Here is a 22,218-nt window from a genome sequence, read left to right on the forward strand (position 1 = left end):
TAATGCATAACATTAGTCATATCCGCAAGGAGATGTGTTTTGTATTATAGGAGATACTGAGATAGGAGTGTTGGTAGCTTGCTCCACCTTTGCAGCGAGTTGCCCTGGTGTTGTACCACCTTACCCCAGTCCTGAAGATACTTTCAGGTGCAAAGTTTGTTTGCTCACACTTGGATAAAGGATTAAACTAATTTTATTATAAATTGCAAGAGATTTTAACTTTTTAAAAATAATTAATTTATACATATACATCTGATTAATTATAAATATAATTTATATGGCATTGATCAGTTTTTAAAATTTGTTTTGTTATACATAACATGTTGCTTACTTATTTCCAGCCATCTTTTTCATTCATATAACTAGTGCTCAGGTGATTTAGGCTTCAAGATATTCTATCACCTATTCCTTACACACTGATCTTGTCATTGTGATGTGAGGTTTACTGCCACTAAAATGCAATTCTGTCCCATTTCCTGGAAGAAAGACCTTGCCTTTCTTTCACTTTTGACTGCAGTCAACCTAAGATGAGTAAATTTATCCTTCTTTTCACTAACCAAGAACAATTTCTTCATCTTAGGTTGGGTTTCACATCTAGCCTATCCCAGTGCAAACACATCATGTCCACAGCCTCTTCATCCTCCAAAAAATTTGGTAATGTTTTTCATTCCAAGCTATTACTCTTCTGCTGAAGTCTGGGCACTTTATAAGTCTCAAATATGCTGGACCTTAGAATATTGCTCTCTCATTTGGGATAATGACCTAATATCTCTTAAAATGCTTGATTATATTCAGTAAACAGCTATTGGCATAACAGAAGATCCCCTATGGTCGACATCTATACAGCTGAGCCCCAAACTTATCAAACCAACTTCACATCTTCTTCTTCTTCCTTCATTATGTATACATTGTTCTCTAAACAGTCTTCCCCACATTGTTTTCTCCGATGATTACAACCCCAAAGTCTTCAGGAGACAGATCAACAAATTCCTTCCTTCTTTCTGACTTTGTTCACATTTTTTTTTTTATTATTATTTTTTTATGTTTAGCCCATACATGAGAGGGTTGGTTGATCAACCTGTAGTACATTAGTAGTACCGTATATGGTAGTGGGTTGGGAAAGGAGGAACTTGTTTACATTTGATTTGAAAGAATGTGTATTGTATTCCTTGGGAAACACAACAGGGGAAGACTGTTCCACAATACAACAGTTGCAGGGATGAAGGAAGAGGAAAAGAAACTTGTTCTCTTTGTTTCAAGGTGCAATGTGAAGGAATGTTCAGTAGCAGCTGCATGTGTTCCAACAAGCTTAGTACTAAGTGGGGGAATTATTGATGTTATTTCAGATGAGCATTTCCCATGGAAATATTTGTAGAATATACACATTGTAGAAACCAAATGTTTCTACGAAAGTGGGGGGAGTGAGTTGGTAAAAGATGGGTTATTTATAAGTCTAATTGCTCTCTTCTGTATCGAGTCAAGCATTTTGAGGGAGTTTTTAGGGATCCCACCCCATATTGTGAGAGCAGTATTCAATAGCTGGGTGGATTTGTGATTTGTATAATGTTAACAGTTGTTCAGGGGTGAAGTAAATGTTTTGAGTGAAAGAGAAATCCTAGTTTTTTTTGAAGTTGAGGATGCAATGGTTATGATGTGTTTATGCCAGGAGAGGTTTGATGTCAGGGTAATTCCAAGAAGGGAAATTATCTGGAAATTTGGGTATCGTCAAAAAGAATACTGGGAAAAAATTGTTCTTTTTTTATGAGAAATAGGACAGAACTGGGTTTTATTAGCATTGAAATTTATGAGGTTATCTGAGCCCCATTGGAGGATGGCTCAGAGATCAGAATTGAGGGTGGTGGTGGTGGTGGTGGTGGTGGTGGTGGTTGATGTTCTGTAGGTTGAGGTGAGTTGTGTAGGTTTATCAAATGAAAGGAAGGAGTACAATGTGCTGTCATCTGCAAAATTGTGTATTGGGTTGGATGTCAACTGAAGTAGGTCATTGATATATATATATAGCAGGAAGAGGGTTGGTGAGAGGATAAGGAATCATCATGGTACTATCATGTTAAGTCTTGGACCTCTCTTATGTGGTGCTGATATATATCTACTCTATAATATAAAATGATAAGCCTTTTTTTTTGTAATGTTTTTGTGTCACTTTTTTGTCAAGTTATTTGAAACTCAGGGGCTACCCTGAGTGTCTAGTTATCAGAATTCAATGAGAACTGGCCTACCAGTCCGCAACTTGGGCTGCGGACTGGTAGGAACCCCCTAGGGGCATAGGTGCCGGGGAACCCCCCCCTTTCAAGTTTTCAAAATTCGAGTCATCTCATCAGAATTCAAGGAGAACCGGTCTACCAGTCCAGAACTTGGGTGGCTGGGCGGTGTAGGTGCGGGGGGGGGATCCCTTTTCGAGTCATCAGAATTCAAGGAGAACCGGCCTATCAGTCCGGAACTCGGGGGGGGGGGGGTAGGCATCAGGGGGTGGAGCCCCCTAGTGTGTGTGTGTGTATATATTTAGAAAAGGCAAGCATTCTGAAACTTGCAAGTGTGTTGCCAGAAAAAAAGAAAATATAAAATACATTGTGATTCCAGTATTATAATTATTATAATTGAAATGAAGCCCATTCCCACAAAATATATTTGTTTGCTTCTGGATATTTAGAAAATACAATTAGATCAACAGTTACTCAACTATTTACAAATACTTTGAATCTTCATGGACATAATGGAAATCACTACAACTAAGTCTTCTCATTTCTGAGCTTTAGGTGAGAAAAACTTCTGGAATTGCTTCCAGTAATTTTCTTAACATATCTGGCATGCTGAGCTAATAGAATTCCAAAGGAAGTGCATTGTTTCACAGTATTTTACCTTAGATTGCTGTACAATATCAAAATAGTCAGAGAAGGTCACCTATCTGTAGCCAACGTTAATAGAATAGCTGGGAAGACAGCAATGACTTTCTACTGCTTTGTGTTATGGTATATGAACTTTAAAAGGATATCTGATATTTTCCACAGGAGTTGTGAAATATCTTCTGTATAAAAAGACTGTTGTGTGCAGTGATATTTCATTCATTACAACCTCTTTTTTTTTTTTTAATTCTGAGAAGCAATTATGGATTCATAAGAAATAAAATTTTAGTAAACTCTCTAAGCTATTTTAAGTGATGCAATTCATTTTTTGTGAAAACATAAACTACAGAAAAGTTTTTGGTGCTAATTGCAACTTGTAGAAATATAAATCACTGATCATTAGATCAATAGTTACTCAACTATTTACAAATACTTTGAATCTTCATGGACATAATGAAAATCAGTACAACTAAATCTTCTCATTTCTGAGCTTTAGGTGAGAAAAACTTCTGTGATTGTTTCCAGTAATTTGCTTAACATATCTGGCATGCTGAGCTAATAGAATTCCAAAGGAAGTGCATTGTTTCACAGTATTTTACCTTAGATTGCTTCACAGTATGCTTCGACCATGTTGTTAGATTAAACAACATGGTCAAGGCACTGCCAATTCCCTAGCAAGGTTTTGTATGCACCTTCAGCTCATTCATTTACCTCAGTTTCGATATAAGCCTGTGCCTCTCTTGTTACTGTATTATATCTAACTGGATGATATGCTTTTGCAAAATGCTTACTATTATTTTGTCTGATTCTGGTATCTCCCTACCATTGGCATTCATTAAAATTATTCTTCCATAATCATTCTTTCTTTTGCTTGCAACATACCAAAAGAATCCTTTGGGATTATCTTTGGACAGTACTGCTAATTTCCTTTCATACTCTGCTTTGCCTTTCTGTATCTACAACTGCAACACTCTGCTTTGCCTTTCTGGTAAGAAAGGCAAAGCAGAGTGTTGCAGTTGTAGATCTAGCAATCTAGATCTGGTTAGTTACCTCTCTGGCCTGTACTTTGTACTGTGCTTGCTAGACACCTTTCTTCTTGAATTACCTTTATTTATTTTTATTTTTATTTATTTTATTATTATTTTTTTTGTAGCTCCTTCTTAATGATGATATTCATCCATTTAACTCCCACTTAATTTATTCTCCCGACTCTAGGTATGCAGTCTGTTATTACTTTCCTCAATCACTCCTTTACCATCCAATTCTTGCAGTTTCAAATGCCACAACACCAATACAAGCAATTTCCTAAGTTTGTCATGCTTACCAGCCTTGTAATTCCACATATATCCCCTCCTCTTAACTGAAAATTCCACACATTTAGCCCCCCCCTCCCAAGTAAAGACCATATGATCACTCTCACCAACTAGTGGCAGTGTGGTCATATTGATTATAGACAGTTGATACAATTGCTAGATCTAGCACTCTCAAACCCCTAGTACATTCCATCACATGCTGCCTCAGGTAATAAATTCTTAGTAGCTCTGCATAAATTCCATTTTCTTCCTGCCATGTATCCTTTCCTCCTTCCAATCTATGTTCCCAAAGTTGAAGTCCCCCCATAATAATTACTTGCCCTCTACTCATTGAGCTTATTTGCCAATGCATACTATCTCCACCATTCTTTACATTCCTGATCTATAGAAGCAACTAATTGTGCATTTTGTTCTGCTGGCCACTATGTCATACCAGATGGCCTCAAATGTGCTATTTTCACTGGCCTGTAGTTGAACTCCTCTCTTTGGTTGTAGTTCATAGGCTGCCATCAATAATACTCCTCCTCCCATTCTTTTCTGTCTATCTTCTCTGAAAATACTAACCCTTCACATTCTATCCCTTCTCAGCTCAACTATATCATCTTTTGGCACCCATGTCTCAGTAATGCCAATAACCTTTGGCCAGGATGAAAATAACCAATGTTCAAAACTCCTCCCTCTTCTGAATGCTCCTGCCATTAGTGTACACACTTTATACTAACTGTTCCATTCTGGTTTGTTACCAGTGGTATATTCTTACACTTAGCTGCCTCACTGGTATCCATGTAATCATCCAACAGCTTCTCCCCTAAAAGCTCTAGTTTTCCTGATTATGCACACCCAATTTCACTTCATTCAACAACACTTTTTCTAGACTCTGAACATGAAATCCATTCAGTGGCAAACACCATCCTTTGTGTATAAGTTCTTTTGTCCATCATACTCACTTCACACATCCAGAAATTCCACATCATTCCTCCTGCATAGCATGCATATCAACTCATAAGCTATTATGGCTCTCCTTCTCAGCTCAACTCTCTCATGCCGTGTCAACAGACTCACTATCTTAACTCTCTCACTCTTTTCTTTTTGCTACTTTCAGTAACTCTTTCATGTCCTCCCTCATACCATATTTTTTCCCTTTCAAATCATTCATTTCATCCAAAACAATCAACTCTTTCACATTACCCTTTTGCATTCTAATAGCCTCGCTAACACTAACATTATCAATTTTTGCACCTGGAAAGCACACGATTTTATCATTTTTTACTATATCATTTTATCACTTTTTCACAATTCTATCACACTGCTTATGATAGAATTGCCATACAAGAATCTCTCCTTAATTTTTCCTTCTCACTTTTGTTCTTAGCTGAACCACTCACCATACACTTCTGCATTCATTCCAGCTCATGCTTTGTTCTATGTATCACTCTACATAACCATGCTATCTCCCTCAATACGGCCAACTCTTCATTCTTTACATTGTCATACTACTATTCTTTCGGTCATCACTTTTACATACTTCTCTAAACTTCTATCTGGCTAGGATACACTGCCAATGTGCTCTCCAATTGGTCATATGGCTCAGACCCATTACACTCTTTCTTCTTCCATCCCAACAATCAGCATCCTAGAATCCAATTCACTTATAAAAAAAATAAAAAAAAAAGAAAGAGAGAAAATAGCACCTACTTTTTTTGCTCTAATCATCTGTCTTCCCAATGGCACTCTCTCTTGTGAACACAAGGTGAATGAAGTAGTGCTTGGGCGGACTGAGTGCTACTTTGTTTGCCTGAGCTCAAGTTGTGGTATAAAAAATTTGAAAAACCATTTGCAATAGCTCCATGCAAAAATGCCATTGATGCAGTTTCGAAGTGTGACAAAATGATATATCTTAACATCTATAACTTATTAAAAATATTTGCAACGCTTCCGGTAACAACATGCATCAGTGAAAGGTTATTTTCTACCTTATGCATTTTAAAAACCTATTTAAGATCTACCATGATCTTAAATTCAATCACAATCATGATTGAATGAACTGGCTTTGCTATATATGCACAGAGAGAGATTAATGTAACCATGACTGAACTAATTCAAGAGTTTTGTAAAAAGAAAAGAAAACTGGATTTTATTCTTTAAATAAATTTTTATAATCACCTAATGAATTTTATTGAATTTACATTATCCGTTCATGTGTAACTCAGATTAGTAATTGAGTGATAGAACAGGCATCAGAAAGTAATGTATGGGAATGTGAATGTGCAAGATTTAAGGTGACTAGTAGTGTATCCCAGGGATCAGTGTTCAATGTATACATTAATGATACTGGGAAGAATCTGACAGGAGATGTTCACTTGTTTGCTGAAGATGCAAAGTTAGGTGGGGAAAAGGGAAGCTACTGATATACAGCACTTACAGAATGATTTGAATAGGTTGATAATGTGGGCAAATAAAAATGACTGTCAGTTGAATGTTAGTATGTGTAAAGTTATGCATTTTATGTATAATTCTAGCAGCATATGATATTGGGTAGGATTTCTTGGAGAAACAGATGAGGTAGAGATTGTGGATTGGCCTTCAATTGGAAAAGGCCTAAGTTTAGTTCTCATCATGACAAGAGAAAAACTCCCCCCCCCCCAATTGTGGGTGAGTTAGCCGATCTCATAGGGAGTTGCAGGGTTTTTCTTCCGGAAACTCCGGTTTTTCATCTCGCATACAGACAAATTGGCCTTGAGAACACAATGTGATTTACAGACAAAAAATACTGGTAGTGGTGGTGGGCAGTAGATGGCATTGGCGTAGGAGATGATGATGGTAGTAGTGGTGGTTTACTGTAGTTGCTGGATTAAGTGGTGGAGGTGAAGAGTTGTAGAGTAGGTGCCCTCCCTCGATGAGTCTTGGAGGTGTCACGTAATAACAATAATTGCAATGCTGAAGCATACATACATCAACATGTAAGGATAAGAAGTCATTTTGTCTCTTTGCAAAGTCTTGATATGACTGCATTTGGACTACTGTAAGCATGTTTAATCTCCTGGGTTCTGAGGGGATAAAGAAGCTGTGGAAAATGCAAAGACTTACAAAGATGATATGAATTATAGAATGTAGATTATGAGGACAATTTGAGAGTATGTGACCTGTAGACACTGGTCACATACTCTCAGAACACTGGTAAGCAGGAGGAAAAAGAAGTGATATGATAAAGGTCTATAGATTTCTTCTGGAAGGGTATTTTAGGATATCAGTTAATGAAAATTTTCATTATTTGGAAGGTGGGGAGAGGACAATGGTCATCAGTGGAAGTTACATTTGTGTGTGTGTGATTAAGAAAGGTGTGAGAGCCAACTATTTCTCTCACAGAACCATGAGCGAAACAGTTTGACTGTTGAAATGGTGAGTGCATTTAGTGTGAATAAGTTTAAGTAAAAAGTATGACTGCTGACATGGGGGTGATATATGGTCTCTTTTGATGAGTCCTTGACTCCCTGGAGGTCTCTAAAGATGATGATAAAATTCCAAATTCCAAGGTGGATAAATATAGTTATCTGCCTATATGTTGACTTACAGTAGACTGAACATGTGAGGACTCCATCTGCTTGTCCTGTAATGAAGGGATCCAAGAAGACTAGAGCCCTTCTTTTTCATCTTGAACAGTAAAACTAATTCTGGGATGATAATGTTGAGAACTATGAAGTAAGGAAAAGTCTCTGGGCCATGAGACCAAATGGCAGAGACATTTTCTATATACCTTAGCCATATTTTAGTCTTACAGCAGGTAGTTTCAAAAAATTCCATGTATAAGTTAGAATTGGGGATGAAAGTAGGGAGCCCACTGCTACATTTTCGATTTATTTAAATATTACCATGAAAAACTGTTAATAACACAAATCATGTTATCAACAACAACTTTTAGATCATAATGGAAGTTGAGAAACTGGACCAGGCCATTATTAGTTAAGTGCTTTTTTTAAAATAGGATACTGTACTTTGTCAGAAATTTTAGATTTTGAGAATAAATCATTTAAAAAATATATATTTTTATGCTTTAAAGCACTTTGTATGTTATATTTCAGGTATTACTATCGATGATAGTTCATCATCCCAAGCTTTTGTTGGTGATCATGTATCAATTCAAATGGTGGGAATGGACATAAATAATGTGATGGTTGGTAGCGTGATCTGTGATAGTAATCAGCCAGTCAGGGCAACTACTCGATTCCAAGCTAGGGTTGTAATTTTCAATATTGATATTCCCATCACAAAGGGCTTTCCAGTTATTCTTCATTACCAAAGTGTATGTGAACAAGCAGTAATAAAGAAACTGATTTCCCAGCTACATAAAAGCACTGGACAGGTTGTAAAAAAGAAGCCAAGGTAATTTCTTTTTTTGTTTTTGTCAATTTGTAAAAAGCTTGTCTTATCTAAAAATATTTTATATATATATATGTACAAAGTTTTTTTACCTTGGGTATACTATATGTTAAAGATACCAAGAAATTTTATAAACTTGGTTTTAATCCTATTTTCTCAAGTGAGCAAACAAGCAACCCCAAGAGTTGCCGCAGACCTGAAACACCTGAAGTAGTTTCAAGTCTGAGGCAACTTGTTGTAAAGGTGGACTAAGCTCTGATCACTTGCCTTAGTCTCTCCCATAATGCAAAGCACATCTCCTTGCGGACGTGTATGATGCTATGCATTAAGGGCAAGTTCACTACCTAGACTGGTTTCACCCTTTATTTGAGGTCTCTTCAGTGGGAGCCAGACCCTGAGATGGATACCAAGGTTGAAGTAATGCAGAACTTATATTTACCTATATGAGTTGCCACAAGGTGCTTTGACCTTATTAAATAAAAATCTCAGGATGAGAGAAAGTTGTAGAAAGTTTTTTTTTAACCTTGGGTATACTATACGTTAAAGATACCAAGAAATTTTATAAACTTGGTTTTAAGGTGCAAACTTAGCTTACTTGCTTGTTTGGGAAAATAGGATTAAAACCAAGTTTATAAAATTTTCTTGGTATCTTTAACGTATGGTATACCCAAAGTAAAAAAAACTTTCTACATCTTTCTCTCATCCTGAGATATTTATTTAATAAGGTCAGAGCACCTTGTGGCAACTCGTATAGGTAAATATCAGTTCTGCATTACTTGAACCTTGGTATCCATCTCTGGGTCTGGCTCCCACTGAAGAGACCTCAATAAAGGGTGAAACCAGTCTGGGTAGTGACCCTTCTCTTAATGCATAGCATCATACATGTCCGCAAGGAAATGTGCTTTACATTATGGGAGAGACTAAGGCAAGTGATCAGAGCTTAGTCCATCTTTACCACAAGTTGCCTCAGACCTGAAACTACTTCAGACACCAACTTAGCTTACTTGCTTGTTTGCTTACTTGGGAAAATAGGATTAAAACCAAGTTTATACAATTTCTTGGTATCTTTAACATATATATATATATATATATATATATATATATTGAAGAGTAAATTTTAAATGACTTTAAACCGAGATAAAATATTAAATTTAATGATAATGATACAACTAGTTTCAGCCTTTTACAGCCTTCTTCAGTTATCCACTAAAGGTAGAACATAGTAATAAAAATTGAAGATACAAAAAACTGAGAATTACAGGCAAAAAATGCAACACGTAATTGAAACAAAAACGTACTTTTCAAGTCGTTCTATCTAACGCACTATTGTTTGTTGCATGCGTGTTTGCAGGTTCTCGTGAACGTCAGTATTGAACAACTGCAGTATGACTATCAGGGATGTTATAACTCAAATTGCTGTTCAAATGCTCAGGATTAAGGAGGATTTCCCTGGACTCCACGATTTTCCTTTCAAACTCATCACTAGAGCGAAAAATGTTTTCGGATTTATCCCAGCACACTGAGTGACTCTGTAGATTATCATGAGGATTGTTAGAGAAAAGAACATGACTGGATAGTGCAGATTCATATGACCTTTTATAGGAGATGTCTCTCTTATGCTCCTCAATACGCAGTTCAACAGATTTGTTAGTCTGTCCAAAATAAGAGAGACATCTCCTATAAAAGGTCACATGCATCTGCGCTATCCAGTCATGTTCTTTTCTCTAACAATCCTCATGATAATCTACAGAGTCACTCAGTGTGTTGGGATAAATCCGAAAACATTTTTCGCTGTAGTGATGAGTTTGAAAGGAAAATCGTGGAGTCCAGGGAAATCCTCCTTAATCCTGAGCATTTGAACAGCAATTTGAGTTATAACATCCCTGATAGTCATACTGCAGTTGTTCAATACTGATGTTCACGAGAACCTGCAAAAACGCATGCAACAAACAATAGTGCGTTAGATAGAACGACTTGAAAAGTACAACATTTTTGTTTCAATTATGTGTTGCATTTTTTGTCTGTAATTCTCAGTTTTTTGTATCTTCAATTTTTATTACTGTGTTCTACCTTTAGTAGATACCTGAAGAAGGCAGTAAAAGGCTGAAACTAGTTGTATCGTTAAATTTAATATTTTATCTCGGTTTAAAATTTACTCTTAAAAATGTATCATTACAACTGAGTAGAAGCTGAAGAATATATATATATATATATATATATATATATATATTAAGGAGGATTTCCTTAATTAAGGAAATCCTCCTTAATTCAGAATTTGAAATACTTCTTTGGTTGATTAGGTAAAAATTCTGTGGGTGTGTTATTAAAACTTTAGACTTCTTGGTTTCTAGTTCAATAATCTTGCAACTTTGGAAACAACTACAAATTATTTTCTCATAGATGGGTTTGATAATTTCCAAGATGGAGTGCTTAAAACTGTATTCTTCATAAGAAGCATCAATTTTTAGCACTCCGTTTTTCAGAAATATATTAATAAAGGTATAGCTACAAGGATCATTTAAAAATTTTGCTTGCTTTGTAAGCATCTCTGATGTTCTTGTTCCACAGAATAAGACTTCCAAATAGAGGCAAGATTTGCCTCAGGTCAAATGCAAGGTCATATGCTTCACATGAAATATTTGATCTACTGAAAATGCATGGATGACAAGCATCTCTCCTCTTACAATTTTCTGGCATGAACTTTCCAGAATTTGCCTTCTTCCTAAGCTATTGAACTGTAATTTGGAAAGTGCATTACCACCATTGATGAGATTTCTGCTGAAGTGATTTGACTTATCAGAAACAAAAGAAAAATGGTTTGCAGACAGAATAACATACTTACCAAATGTTGGACAGCAGTGATAAGGCAGAATAGTGATTTTATTGAAGGCCTATAAATGTATCCTATTAAATAAATTCTTGATTTAACAGGAGTACAGTGGACAGAACTTATTAAATCATTCTGTTAATTTAAATATATTTGTCTCTAGCCTGTTTCCATCCACTGCTGGATATAGGCCTCTCCCTTAACTTTCCAGTTATTCTGTTGCTAGCCAATGTCCACCATCTCATATCAAATTGTAGATCATCCCTCCATCTTGTTGTTTTATAACATTTCCTTCTCTTGGTATCCACTAAGTGCTTAATTTTGTCCACCTTTCATTTGGCAGTCTATTAATATGGCCAGCTCATCTCCACTTACATGCTTTGCAACACTTCACAATATCTTCTGCTCCAGTAATCTCTCTAATTCTAGTTTCTTATTCTGTAATTTGGGAAATGCATCACCACCATTGATGAGATGATGGAGATTGCTAGTCAGGAATGTGGAGATTTGTGATTTAGTTTTTGATACAAAATACCATTCAACTATTTTTTTTATTTATTTACCTTTGTTTGAAGAATTTTGAACTGTTTTGTTAAAGCAGATTGAGGGAAATAATAATTACAAGTATTGACTGCAGGAAGAACTGAGAAAGAAAAGTGAAAGAGTGAAAATTGTTAGTTCATTGCTGAGATAAGCACATATTATGGAGTTATGAAAGAGGACTATGATAGCAAATAATTCAATGTGCAGACTGTAAAGAAGAAATGCATGTGAGTTTTGTATAAGACATACACTGGTGTCCAAAACCTAAGGACAAATGCTATTTCTGAAGATTACAATCACAAATTCAAACGAATCAGCTTGTTGCAATTTATATAAATGACAATTTTGAGTAGAAAGCGAGTACACATTCAAAATTTCGAATCACATGCAAAGGGGTCATGTAGTAGCATTCAATTGGAAAAAAAGGCAAAAGGCTGTTCTAAGTGTATTGTGTGTGAAGGAATAAAGTTGCAAACTTGGATATCTTGTGATCTCTCAGAGACATCTAGATGATTTCACATGGGGAAGGATTATTGCAAAACTTGAAGAAGACTGCAGAATTAATGATGTTGCCAGAGTTTGGAATCTCACATAGCATTGTATCCAGGCTCTGGACAGCATTTCAAACCAATGTAATGTGTTCAAGACCTTTGCTAAGATATCATCCTCAATCTATCACAGAGCATGAAGACAGATTTTTTGTTAAAGCAGCAAAACGTAATCGACACACCATGACAGGTCAGCTTGCAAGTCAACTCCATTCATTCATGCATAGGTATGTGAATATATCGACGAACTGTGACAAGTAGGCCTATATGCACAAAGGCCTGTAGTCTGCATCATTTTATCCACAGCTCATCGTACAGCATGTTTTCAGTGGTGTTATATTCATAAAAATTGGACAAGACACCAGTGGGCTAATATAGTCATTATGGATGATGAGAGTCATTTTAGTCTTTTCTCTGATTCTGGATGACCCTTGATCTGGTGTGAAAGTGGTACTCCTTACCATTACGAGAATGTTTTCAAAAGTAATAGATATGGTGGTGATGGTGTGAGGAGGCATTATGCTTAATAGACACACCAAGCTACAAGTGCTGAAAACAGGGAATATGACTGGTGAAGGATATTACAATGAAATTCTTCAATGTCATGTTTGTTTGTTCTGTAGTGCTGGTAAAGAATTCATTTTTTGTTGATGACAGTGGCACACCATACTACTACTTCTGGATCTGAGGATATTAATTGCATTGAGTGGCCAGAAAGCTCTGCAGATCTCAACCCCATAGAACACGTTTGGATGCAATAGAAAGATGCATTACCACTCAATATTCCCCTCCAGAAAACAAACAAGGCCTTATCCTATTGTGCAGGGTTTGTAATGGATGTGGTACAACATTGTGCAGCGGCACAATGTTGTACCATGTCCATCCCAAACTGCATCGCAGTTCGGGGTGGACATATTCCATGCTGAAATGTCTCTCTGCAAAGTTTTCTGTAAGCACTGTACATTAATTCCTTAACTCTGTCCTTAAATTTGTAACTGTTTCCAAATGTATTGCAATTTAATTCGTATGAAATTTATAACACATTTTTTTGCTGACAAGAATAACATACTTACCAAATGTTGGACAGCAGTGATAAGGACAAGACCTAAGGCATGTACATTTTATCTGTACATGACAGATAAAAATGTAGTTTGTCCTTAGCTTTTGGACACCAATATATAAGAGGAATGGCCTACATTTGAATGGGTTTGGCATCAGGAACCTGGAGAAAAATGAATGGTGTGAGACTGAATGCAGAGAGTGAGTGAAACAAGATCATCATGGGGAAATGGTTAGAAAGTATGTGTAAGTTCAGCTGTGGTATGCAAATGCAATAATGATACGAATGTCACTGAGTATGGTTATGTATCTGGCGAAGGAGTGGAAATGTTTGCCTTGGATACTTTTTAAGTATATCTCGAGCTGAAAAGAGAAAGTTGCCCAACTAGGCCAAGCAGACTGTAGATTGAAGTATAAGAAAAGCCAGTTGGTAGCTTGATGTAACAACCAGAATGCCACCAAATTTGGTAGGGAGACTAATAAAGGCATAGGAAGGATTCTACAAAAAAAAAAAAAAATAAGTATATATATATATATATAGTTTGAAAAGGCACTGATAGGAGGAGTGTAGTGCTTTTATAGCCCAGGAAGCTAAAAATTTGTATAAAATGAAGTTGAACACCTGTTTTTTTCTGTCATCATAAGACCTATATAATAAAGGGAAACTTCACAAATTCATTCTTGGTTATGAAAAAGAGTCCTTTTTAGGACTTCCAGGGTAACAAATGGCAATGCTGTAGCCAATGAAGTTTTAACTGAGGCTCGGCTATTGCCGTTACCCAGCCATGACTAGAGCTTTTTAGCTCAATAGCATCTCATCCACACAGATTTTCTTCATTCAGATGACGGGATAAAGAGTCGAGGACTCAGTCCATCGACCAGTTCTTTTAAGAACTTAAAAAAATTCATTCTTATTGATAGTCGTGTGTGCAACATGCATCTCACTTTAACTTATCGTGTGTTACTTGTAAATGAGTGTAACGCATCAGCCACTCTTCGTAAGATTAGAACATGCATCTCACTTTACCTTATCGTGTGTTACTTGTAAATGAGTGTAACACATCAGCCACTCTTCGTAAGATTAGAACCCACCAGAACTTGCATAAAGATCATCTGTCAGCTAATGTAGTTAGATCGATGATTTAGAAGTTTGAAGAAATAGGATCTTTGGAAGTTCGACCTGGCTGAGAATGGAAACCAGTGCCACCATGGGTAATTGAAGATGCTGCCACTGTGATTGTCAACAAATTAGGCAAAATGTTGCTGATAGTAGCAGTAACCATGGAGTAGCATGCCAAATTGGATATGCCTTATTCCACAGCATTGAAAGTCTTGTGCAAAATTATTACATTTTGTCCATACAAGATCAGTTGCATGCAGCAGCTGCTACACAATGATTATGATAAGCAAATGACATTTGCTCTGACGTTTCTGGTTAGACTGGAAGTTGACAATGCTTGTCCTTGGAAAATTGTTGGGAGATGAGGTACATTTTAATCTGAACAGGACTATAAACACTCAAAATTGTTAAATTTTGCCTTCCAAATCACCCCATGCGCTCCAGGAATTCCATTACATTCACTGAAAATTACTGTTTAGTGTGGCTTCACAGCACATTTTATAATAGGGCCTTTCTTTTTTGAGGACTTCACTTCAACACACCAATAACTTGTTCCATTACCACACAGAAATATCTTAATGACTGTGTAGATGAGACCATTTTTATGCAATGTGGGGAGCACCTCCCCACATTGCACAACTGGTACAGCAGGTTCTATCACATTGCTTCACATAAGAAAGAGTGAATAGTTGCTTTTTTTTTTTTTCAGTTTCATGCCCCCCCCCCCCCCCAATAATATTCCTTGCAATTTTTGGCCGCGGGGTTTCCTGAAGGCCACATTTATCATGGTAGTGTCTCAAACTTGGTAGCCTTAAAGGACAACGTATCACAGACCATGACGAACATTCCTGCAGACATGTTACATTCTGATGTTGAGAATGCTGTGTACAGGATGCAATTTCTGATCCATGAGAATGGTGGTCACATTGAACCAGATCCTCTTTCGCATGGTTGAACTCAATATGCTCGAGTTGTGCAACAGGTTTTTGACAACATTGTTGTGTTATCATAAGAGCAATACATAAAGTTAATCTTTCGTTTCACTTTTGTCTTTGTTATTCGTTTGTCTGTCCATTTTAATGTTTTTTTTTTTTTTTTTACATTGTACAGTTCTGCTTCTCTAGTCAAAAAGAACAAGAGGTCAACTCTGGAAAATGATAAGGAGTGACATGAGTAGGAGTGTAAAGACTAAATTTTTCCTTTTTTTTTTTGATTGAAGAGTGATGAATGAGTGGAATGGGTTGCAAGAGCCAGTTGTGAATGCTGTGCCACAGAATTCAGCTATTCAATTAAAGTTAAGATAAGTTAGGATAATGTGTGCATAGTTTTTGTATCCTATGATGAGTCTTCGAACTCCATGGAGGTGCTAATACAATAATAATAACAGTTGCCGTCTCAACCTATTTAACATGATAGATGTCTAAAAAAATCTTTTTAATAGAGATCACAGTAGCCAGCTGTATAATTAACATAGTGAGCACAATACAAGTAATGCATGGTTGGCTAATTAATCTGAAGTATAATAAAAAAATAAGCTAATACATAATCATCAGAAATGAATTCCATGCAAGTTTAAGAATAAAAAGAAAAAAGTATTACATAAAAGTAAGAGTGCAATAAAATTAATTTTAATTAACACAAGAAGCAAGCACTACTTTTCTTGCTCCTCTCTCTCTTTCAGCGTGTTTTGGATACTCCTTCCATTCAGCCTTTTTCTCTCTGTTGTTACTTGCCAAGTTTTCTTTGGATGCATTTGCCATTCCATGAATGTGTCATGAAAGTGGTTTTACTCTTAAACTTGTTCTTACTGTTTTATATGTTACTCCTACCCAGAGGGTTATTAAACTCCTAATACAGCCATATTGTGAGTAGGCTGAGGATTTTTTTTCTATTTTTATTGATTATATATATATCATTATCAAGTTCCTGATTTGTACCCTTAAGGGGTGTTCAGGTTACTATGACAGCAGTACCTGATTAAGTTTACATTATTAAAAATCTCTTGTCAACAATTTTCCTCTAAATCAGTTTATTATTTGTCAACACTCCAATATTATCGTATCTAACATTTCATCCTTCTAAGGCACTTCTGACTGAATTAATCCACCTAAACCTTAGTCTTCCTCTGGGTCTTTTTCTTGCCATTAGACACCTGTTCTGCCAATCTTTCCACTCCTATTCTGTTTAAGTGACCATACTGCTTTAGATTAGCCTTGCTCACAAAAATCTTCATTGCTATAGTGCGCCCACCGATTAGAGATCCTTCGACACTTCTGCGCTTCTCAGAAAAAGAAGAATCCATTCTGATAATAGGGTAATCAGTCCGTATAGTGGGATGAGTTGTTTATTATTACCGGTCGGATAATTAACTTCTCTTTTATGATTATTGTAGTTAACTATGTTGCTTGTATAACAGTTGGAAAATTTTACCTATAAAGCACGTGATTTCGCGTGTTGGCGACCAATTCGGACGTCCTTCATTTCTTTCTCCCCTTCAGCATGAATCAACTATTCTTGGAAAGATGCGAAGCAGGGACCTACAAACGGTGGGCGAACTATAATAAACTTCCTTTCTAATATTTACATTTTTAATATGATTGTGATATTGTTTTCATCAGTTCACTGCCTAATTTTTCTCAGAATCCTCATATCTATGGTCGCTAGTTTTTGATCAAGTGCTTTATTTCTAACCCAACTCCCAGATCCATAACTTAAAGTGGTTTGAATACTGTCTTGTATACTGCTAGCTGGTGTTTTGGTCAGTTTCTCTCTTATTCCATATAAATTTATTCATCTGACTGCCCACCATACCAGCTTTGCTTATTCTGTTGTCTATTTCCAGATTTAACGTGTTGATCTAATTTAATCTTCACTAAAAACTGTGCTTAAATAGCTGAAATATTTTACTTTTTCTTTAGGCTCTCCATTCAGAATACAGTTGAAGTTTTCTATGTTTCTGCCATATTTTCATAGCATTGGTCTTTTTACAGCTGATTTTCATGCCAAATTTGTTACAGCTGTTATTCAATTTAGTTAGAGAATCCTGGAGTCTTGTACTAGATGTGGTTAGGAGTACAACATCATCTGCATAAAGCAAAGAGCTAAGTTGGATATCTCCAATTTGACTATCAGTTAATGTCACTTTCTTTCAAAATGTGATCCATATAGATCAGAGTTTCCCAAACCGTGTTCCGCTGAACACTGGTGTTCTGCAGAAGGTGAATAAGTGTTCCACGAGAAGTTCTCCTGGAATTTGTCATTTTAGTTTTCTAAGCATTTTTCATGAATAAATATTTTATAGTGGAAATATTCTGAGGAGAATAATATCGTGAATATGTCAAAGCTCAGACCCAGAATGCCTAATAATATCTGTGTAGCAAATGTTAGTGACCAAGCCATGTATTTTTAAACATGGAAGTATTCATGAATTATCGTTAATTTTCACACATCGAAACCTTTCAACATTTGGGAAAGGGAATACCACTGTTTATGATGGGTCATAAAAATTGCCTGCAATCCAATTACAACAATGGGCGGCATGTTCTCAAAACTGAAGGAAATAACATCTGTGTTGCAAATGTTAGTGACCAATCAGCAAGGAAGTATGAAGAAAATTTTTCCACTGAAATTGAAGATCAAGGTAGTCTGTATCCAGTTCTCAGATCTAGTAATACTGAATACTTTCTTCACAAGTTCTTATTGTAGGGTGAAAGTGCTTGTTTCGAAACCGTAGTGCCATAATTTTTTAAAAGTAATAGGCCTGCAGATTTAAATTTTAATATGAATAAGAGACAAGGGACTTTGTTTAATTTTGGTGTTAAGAAATTGCTTATTGAAGGTGTTTATGATGCAACAGATAGTGATTCATCCATCTCCAGCCTACAAAGCGATCTCCAGGATGTACAAAAGGAGGGGAAAACTACCAGCACACAGGAGAAAAAGTCTGCATTTGCTCGTAAGTACTTATAATAATATTATAAATTTTTGGTGATCAGAATGGAATATGTCAATGAAAATCAGCACAAATTAATTTAATGGTGTTTATGTTTAATTGATGTTTAATTAATTATTAATACATTAGAAAATAACCAAGGTGATTCATGAAAATTTCAGGATTTGTGAAGTGTTCCATCGTAAGAAAAATTTGGGAAAAGCTGATATAGATGATGGATAAGAGATAATGTGCATCCTACTCTTACACCAGTTTACATTTGTATTTGCTTCATTTCTAATGGCTAACTTACAACTTAAATATAGAGTATGTATTTCTCTGTATAATGTTCCATTTACCTCTATAACTGTATTGTTTGAAAACTGTGCTAATTTCTGCTGTAGTTTTGCAGCCTCCTTTATGCATTGGAACTATTTTTGCTCTCCTTCCATCCCTTTGGACTTCACTAGAGGTGAGACTTACGTTAAAGCCTAGTCAGAGGCATTGCCAATTCTTTTGCGCATTGGCATCATATGTGAGCTGATGTTTCATCTAACACCATACCCATATTTGTATCTATAAGTGAACCATGACTTTCAGATGGTGTATTGCAGAAACATATATGCATTTAATAAAAACACCCATCATAGATACAGAAGAAAATTATTGTTCAACTGTATAGGAGGAAGAGAGGTGATATGATAGAGATGTTTACTAAGGGAATTTTATCAGATTAATCTAGATGGGATTATAAAAAGAGTAGATTTTTACATGGAGAATTATCGGTTAATGGAACACGCTACGGAAATACATTGTTAATGCAGAGAGGGTTAAGGATTTTAAGATTGTCATCAAATTCCTGAACATGTATCCTCAAGGGGTGTACAGGATATTATGATACATGAAGAGCTTTCATCATTACTAAATTTCCTATCAACAATTTACTCCAAATCAATCTGTTATCTGTCAAGCTCCAACATTATCAGATCTCATATTTCTGTCTTCTAAGGCTCGTTTTACTGTATCAACCCAATATAACTGGGTCTTTTTCCTGCCAACCTGGCAGAAAACACTTGTTTTGCTAATCTTTCCTCTCCCATTTTGTTTAAGTGACCATACCACCTGAGATTAACTCTACTAACACATTTTTGAATGCAAACAATGTCAAGTTCTTTTCTAATATCCTCATTTTTAATATGATATTGCCATTGATGGCATGTGTTCACACCTAATAATCGTTCTAAGGCCTCTCATATCTGTTGTCTCCAGTCTTTGGTTAAGTGTTTTATTTCTAACCCAGCTCTCAGATCCATAAGTTAATATTGGGTTGAACACTGTCTTGTATACAGCTACTTTGGTGTTTTTGACTAATTTCTCTCTTATTCCATATAAATTTATTTATTCACTTGATTTCCTACCATACCAGCTTTGTTGATTCTGTTGCCTATTTCCATATTTAATTTACCATCTTCACTAAAAATTGTGCATAATTAGCTGAAATATTTTAGTTGTTCTATAGGTTCTCCATTCATGATGCAGTTGATATTTTCAATGTTTTTGCCTATTTTCATTGTCTTTGTCTTGTTATTGCTAATTTTCATACCAAATTTATTACAACAGTTATTAAATTTAGTTAGGGAATCTTGCACAGGATTTTAGTTAGGGAATCTTGCAGACTTGTACAAGATTTATTTAAAAGTATAACATTCAAGTACAAAATTCAAAAACAGAAAAGAAAAGTAAACGAAATCGTAGTTGTAGTAGGTATGAACGATTTATTATTATTATTATTCAGGCCTCCATGGAGTCAAAAGACTCATCGTGGGAGGTCCTTCCTAAGAACATAAAGTCTGTCAAGACTCATCGAAGGGAGGCCCCCCCTAAGAAACACAAAGTCTATCATACCACTCCTTAAATTCATTGACCGTTCTCGCTCTCACCACTCCATCAGGCACTGGCAATAAGTTCAGTATGAGAGAAGACATGAAAGGGTTGCTGCTGGAAGAGGCCAAAGTGAAGAGTGAGAAAGTGAAAATCGTTAGTATTTTACCTCGCTATGATAAAAATGAATTAAAAAGAAGGGCTATGATGCCAAACGATTCAATGTGTAGGCTGTGTAGAAAGAATGGATGTGTGGAGTGAGTTTGAGGGAAGATTGGATTTGTATAAGAAGGATGGCCTACACCTGAATGTGTTTGGTATCAGGAGCCTGGAAAAACTAATAACTAGTATGAGACCTAACAAAGAGAGTCAGGGAAACTAAATTATGAAGGGAGGAATGGTGTGAATATGAGTGTAAGAGCGACAATGGTATATAACTGTGTTAATGACAGGAATGGGCTCTGTCATGGAAATGTTGACGAGGCGAGAATGATTTTGGGTTTGTGTTCGTCTGGTTCGGACCCATCATGTGTGCAAAGATGTCTACATGTGTAATGCATTAGAGAAGAACAGAGATCTGCAAGTTGTTCAACTCTGTCAGTCAGACTGCAAACAAGCGCACACAAAAGAACATGCAGGTGGATTATTATGTCTGTACACGAATACTAGGAGTATCAGAAACAAAGTGGTACAGTTCGTTGCCTTAGTCAATATGTTGCAACCTCAGATTGTAGGAATTAGTCAGACCTGGCTATCAGAATCAGACCTACTAACTGGTATTGAGTGTCATGGGTACAGTATTTTAGGATAGGGTGGATAGGAGAGGAGTGTTGTGCTGCTAATGATATTGGATGACTTAAATCCAGTTAGAGTCGAGACCTATGAATGTAGTAATACTACTAACAATATTTCATGTGGCAGTGAGTTTGAAGCCATCTGGTGTGAGGTGGAATCTAACAAGACAAATTACATAGTGGGATGTTGTTACAGACCTGGTGGCTCGGTTGCTGGTGAAGAAGAAATGCATCACCAAATAGAAAAGGTGAGCACGAAAAGAGTAATCATAAGGGGAGACTTTAATTATCCAAATATTGATTAGGTAGCAGTAGAATCTCATGAGAAGAAGGAAAATGCATTTATTGAGCTGTTGCAGGACAACTTTCTCAAGCAGCATGTGACAGAAGGAACTCGAGGTCAAAGAGTGTTAGATTTGATTATAGTGTCAGAGGGCATTTCAGTTAAAGATGTAACTATTCTGCCTCCAGTTGGTGATAGTGATCATGTGGTACTCACTTGGAAAGTGACTAAGTTTGTGAATGATCCATTCAGAAAAGATTACATGCTGAACTACAAAGCAGGAAACTATGACCAACTGAGGAGAATACTGAGTTCAGTGGAATGGGATTGATTGCTGGATGGAAAGAATATCGACAATGCATGGGAAGCATTTAAACAATACTTAAATGATGCGATATCAGAATGTGTCCCGAGAGTTTGAAGAATAAATAGAATAGGAGTCAAATGGATGTGTAATCTTATTAAGCAAGAGATTCATAAAAAAAGGACGATGTGGAAGGAATACTGTTTGCATAAGGATGACGTCCGTTATGAACGTTATAAGCAGCAGGCCAGAATAGTCACAACTGTTGTATGGAAAGAAAAGTCTGATTATGAAAACTGGCTCTGCATGCTAAAGACAGCCCACACGAATTCTATCAATATGCTGCAAGTAAAAGAAAGAATGAATATGAAAGAATA

At 36.2% G+C, this 22,218-nt stretch overlaps 1 protein-coding gene across 1 annotated transcript in view; it reads left to right on the forward strand.

Moving 5' to 3' along the window:
• The window catches only part of HBS1 (translation elongation factor EF-1alpha (GTPase) HBS1), a 400,441-nt gene that overhangs the window by 350,843 nt on the left and 27,380 nt on the right, over positions 1 to 22,218 (forward strand). Inside the window, exon 15 of the mRNA XM_090410159.1 lies at positions 8,254 to 8,554. Within this exon, the coding sequence (XP_090266285.1) occupies positions 8,254 to 8,554 (301 nt within the window). The remainder of the gene's footprint in view (positions 1 to 8,253; positions 8,555 to 22,218) is intronic.

The sequence above is a fragment of the Typopeltis vanoorti genome, chromosome 20 (genome assembly GCF_054136105.1).
Source record: "Typopeltis vanoorti isolate ZY-2024b chromosome 20, IOZ_Tvanoo_1.0, whole genome shotgun sequence".
Classification (NCBI taxonomy): Eukaryota; Metazoa; Arthropoda; class Arachnida; order Uropygi; family Thelyphonidae; genus Typopeltis; species Typopeltis vanoorti.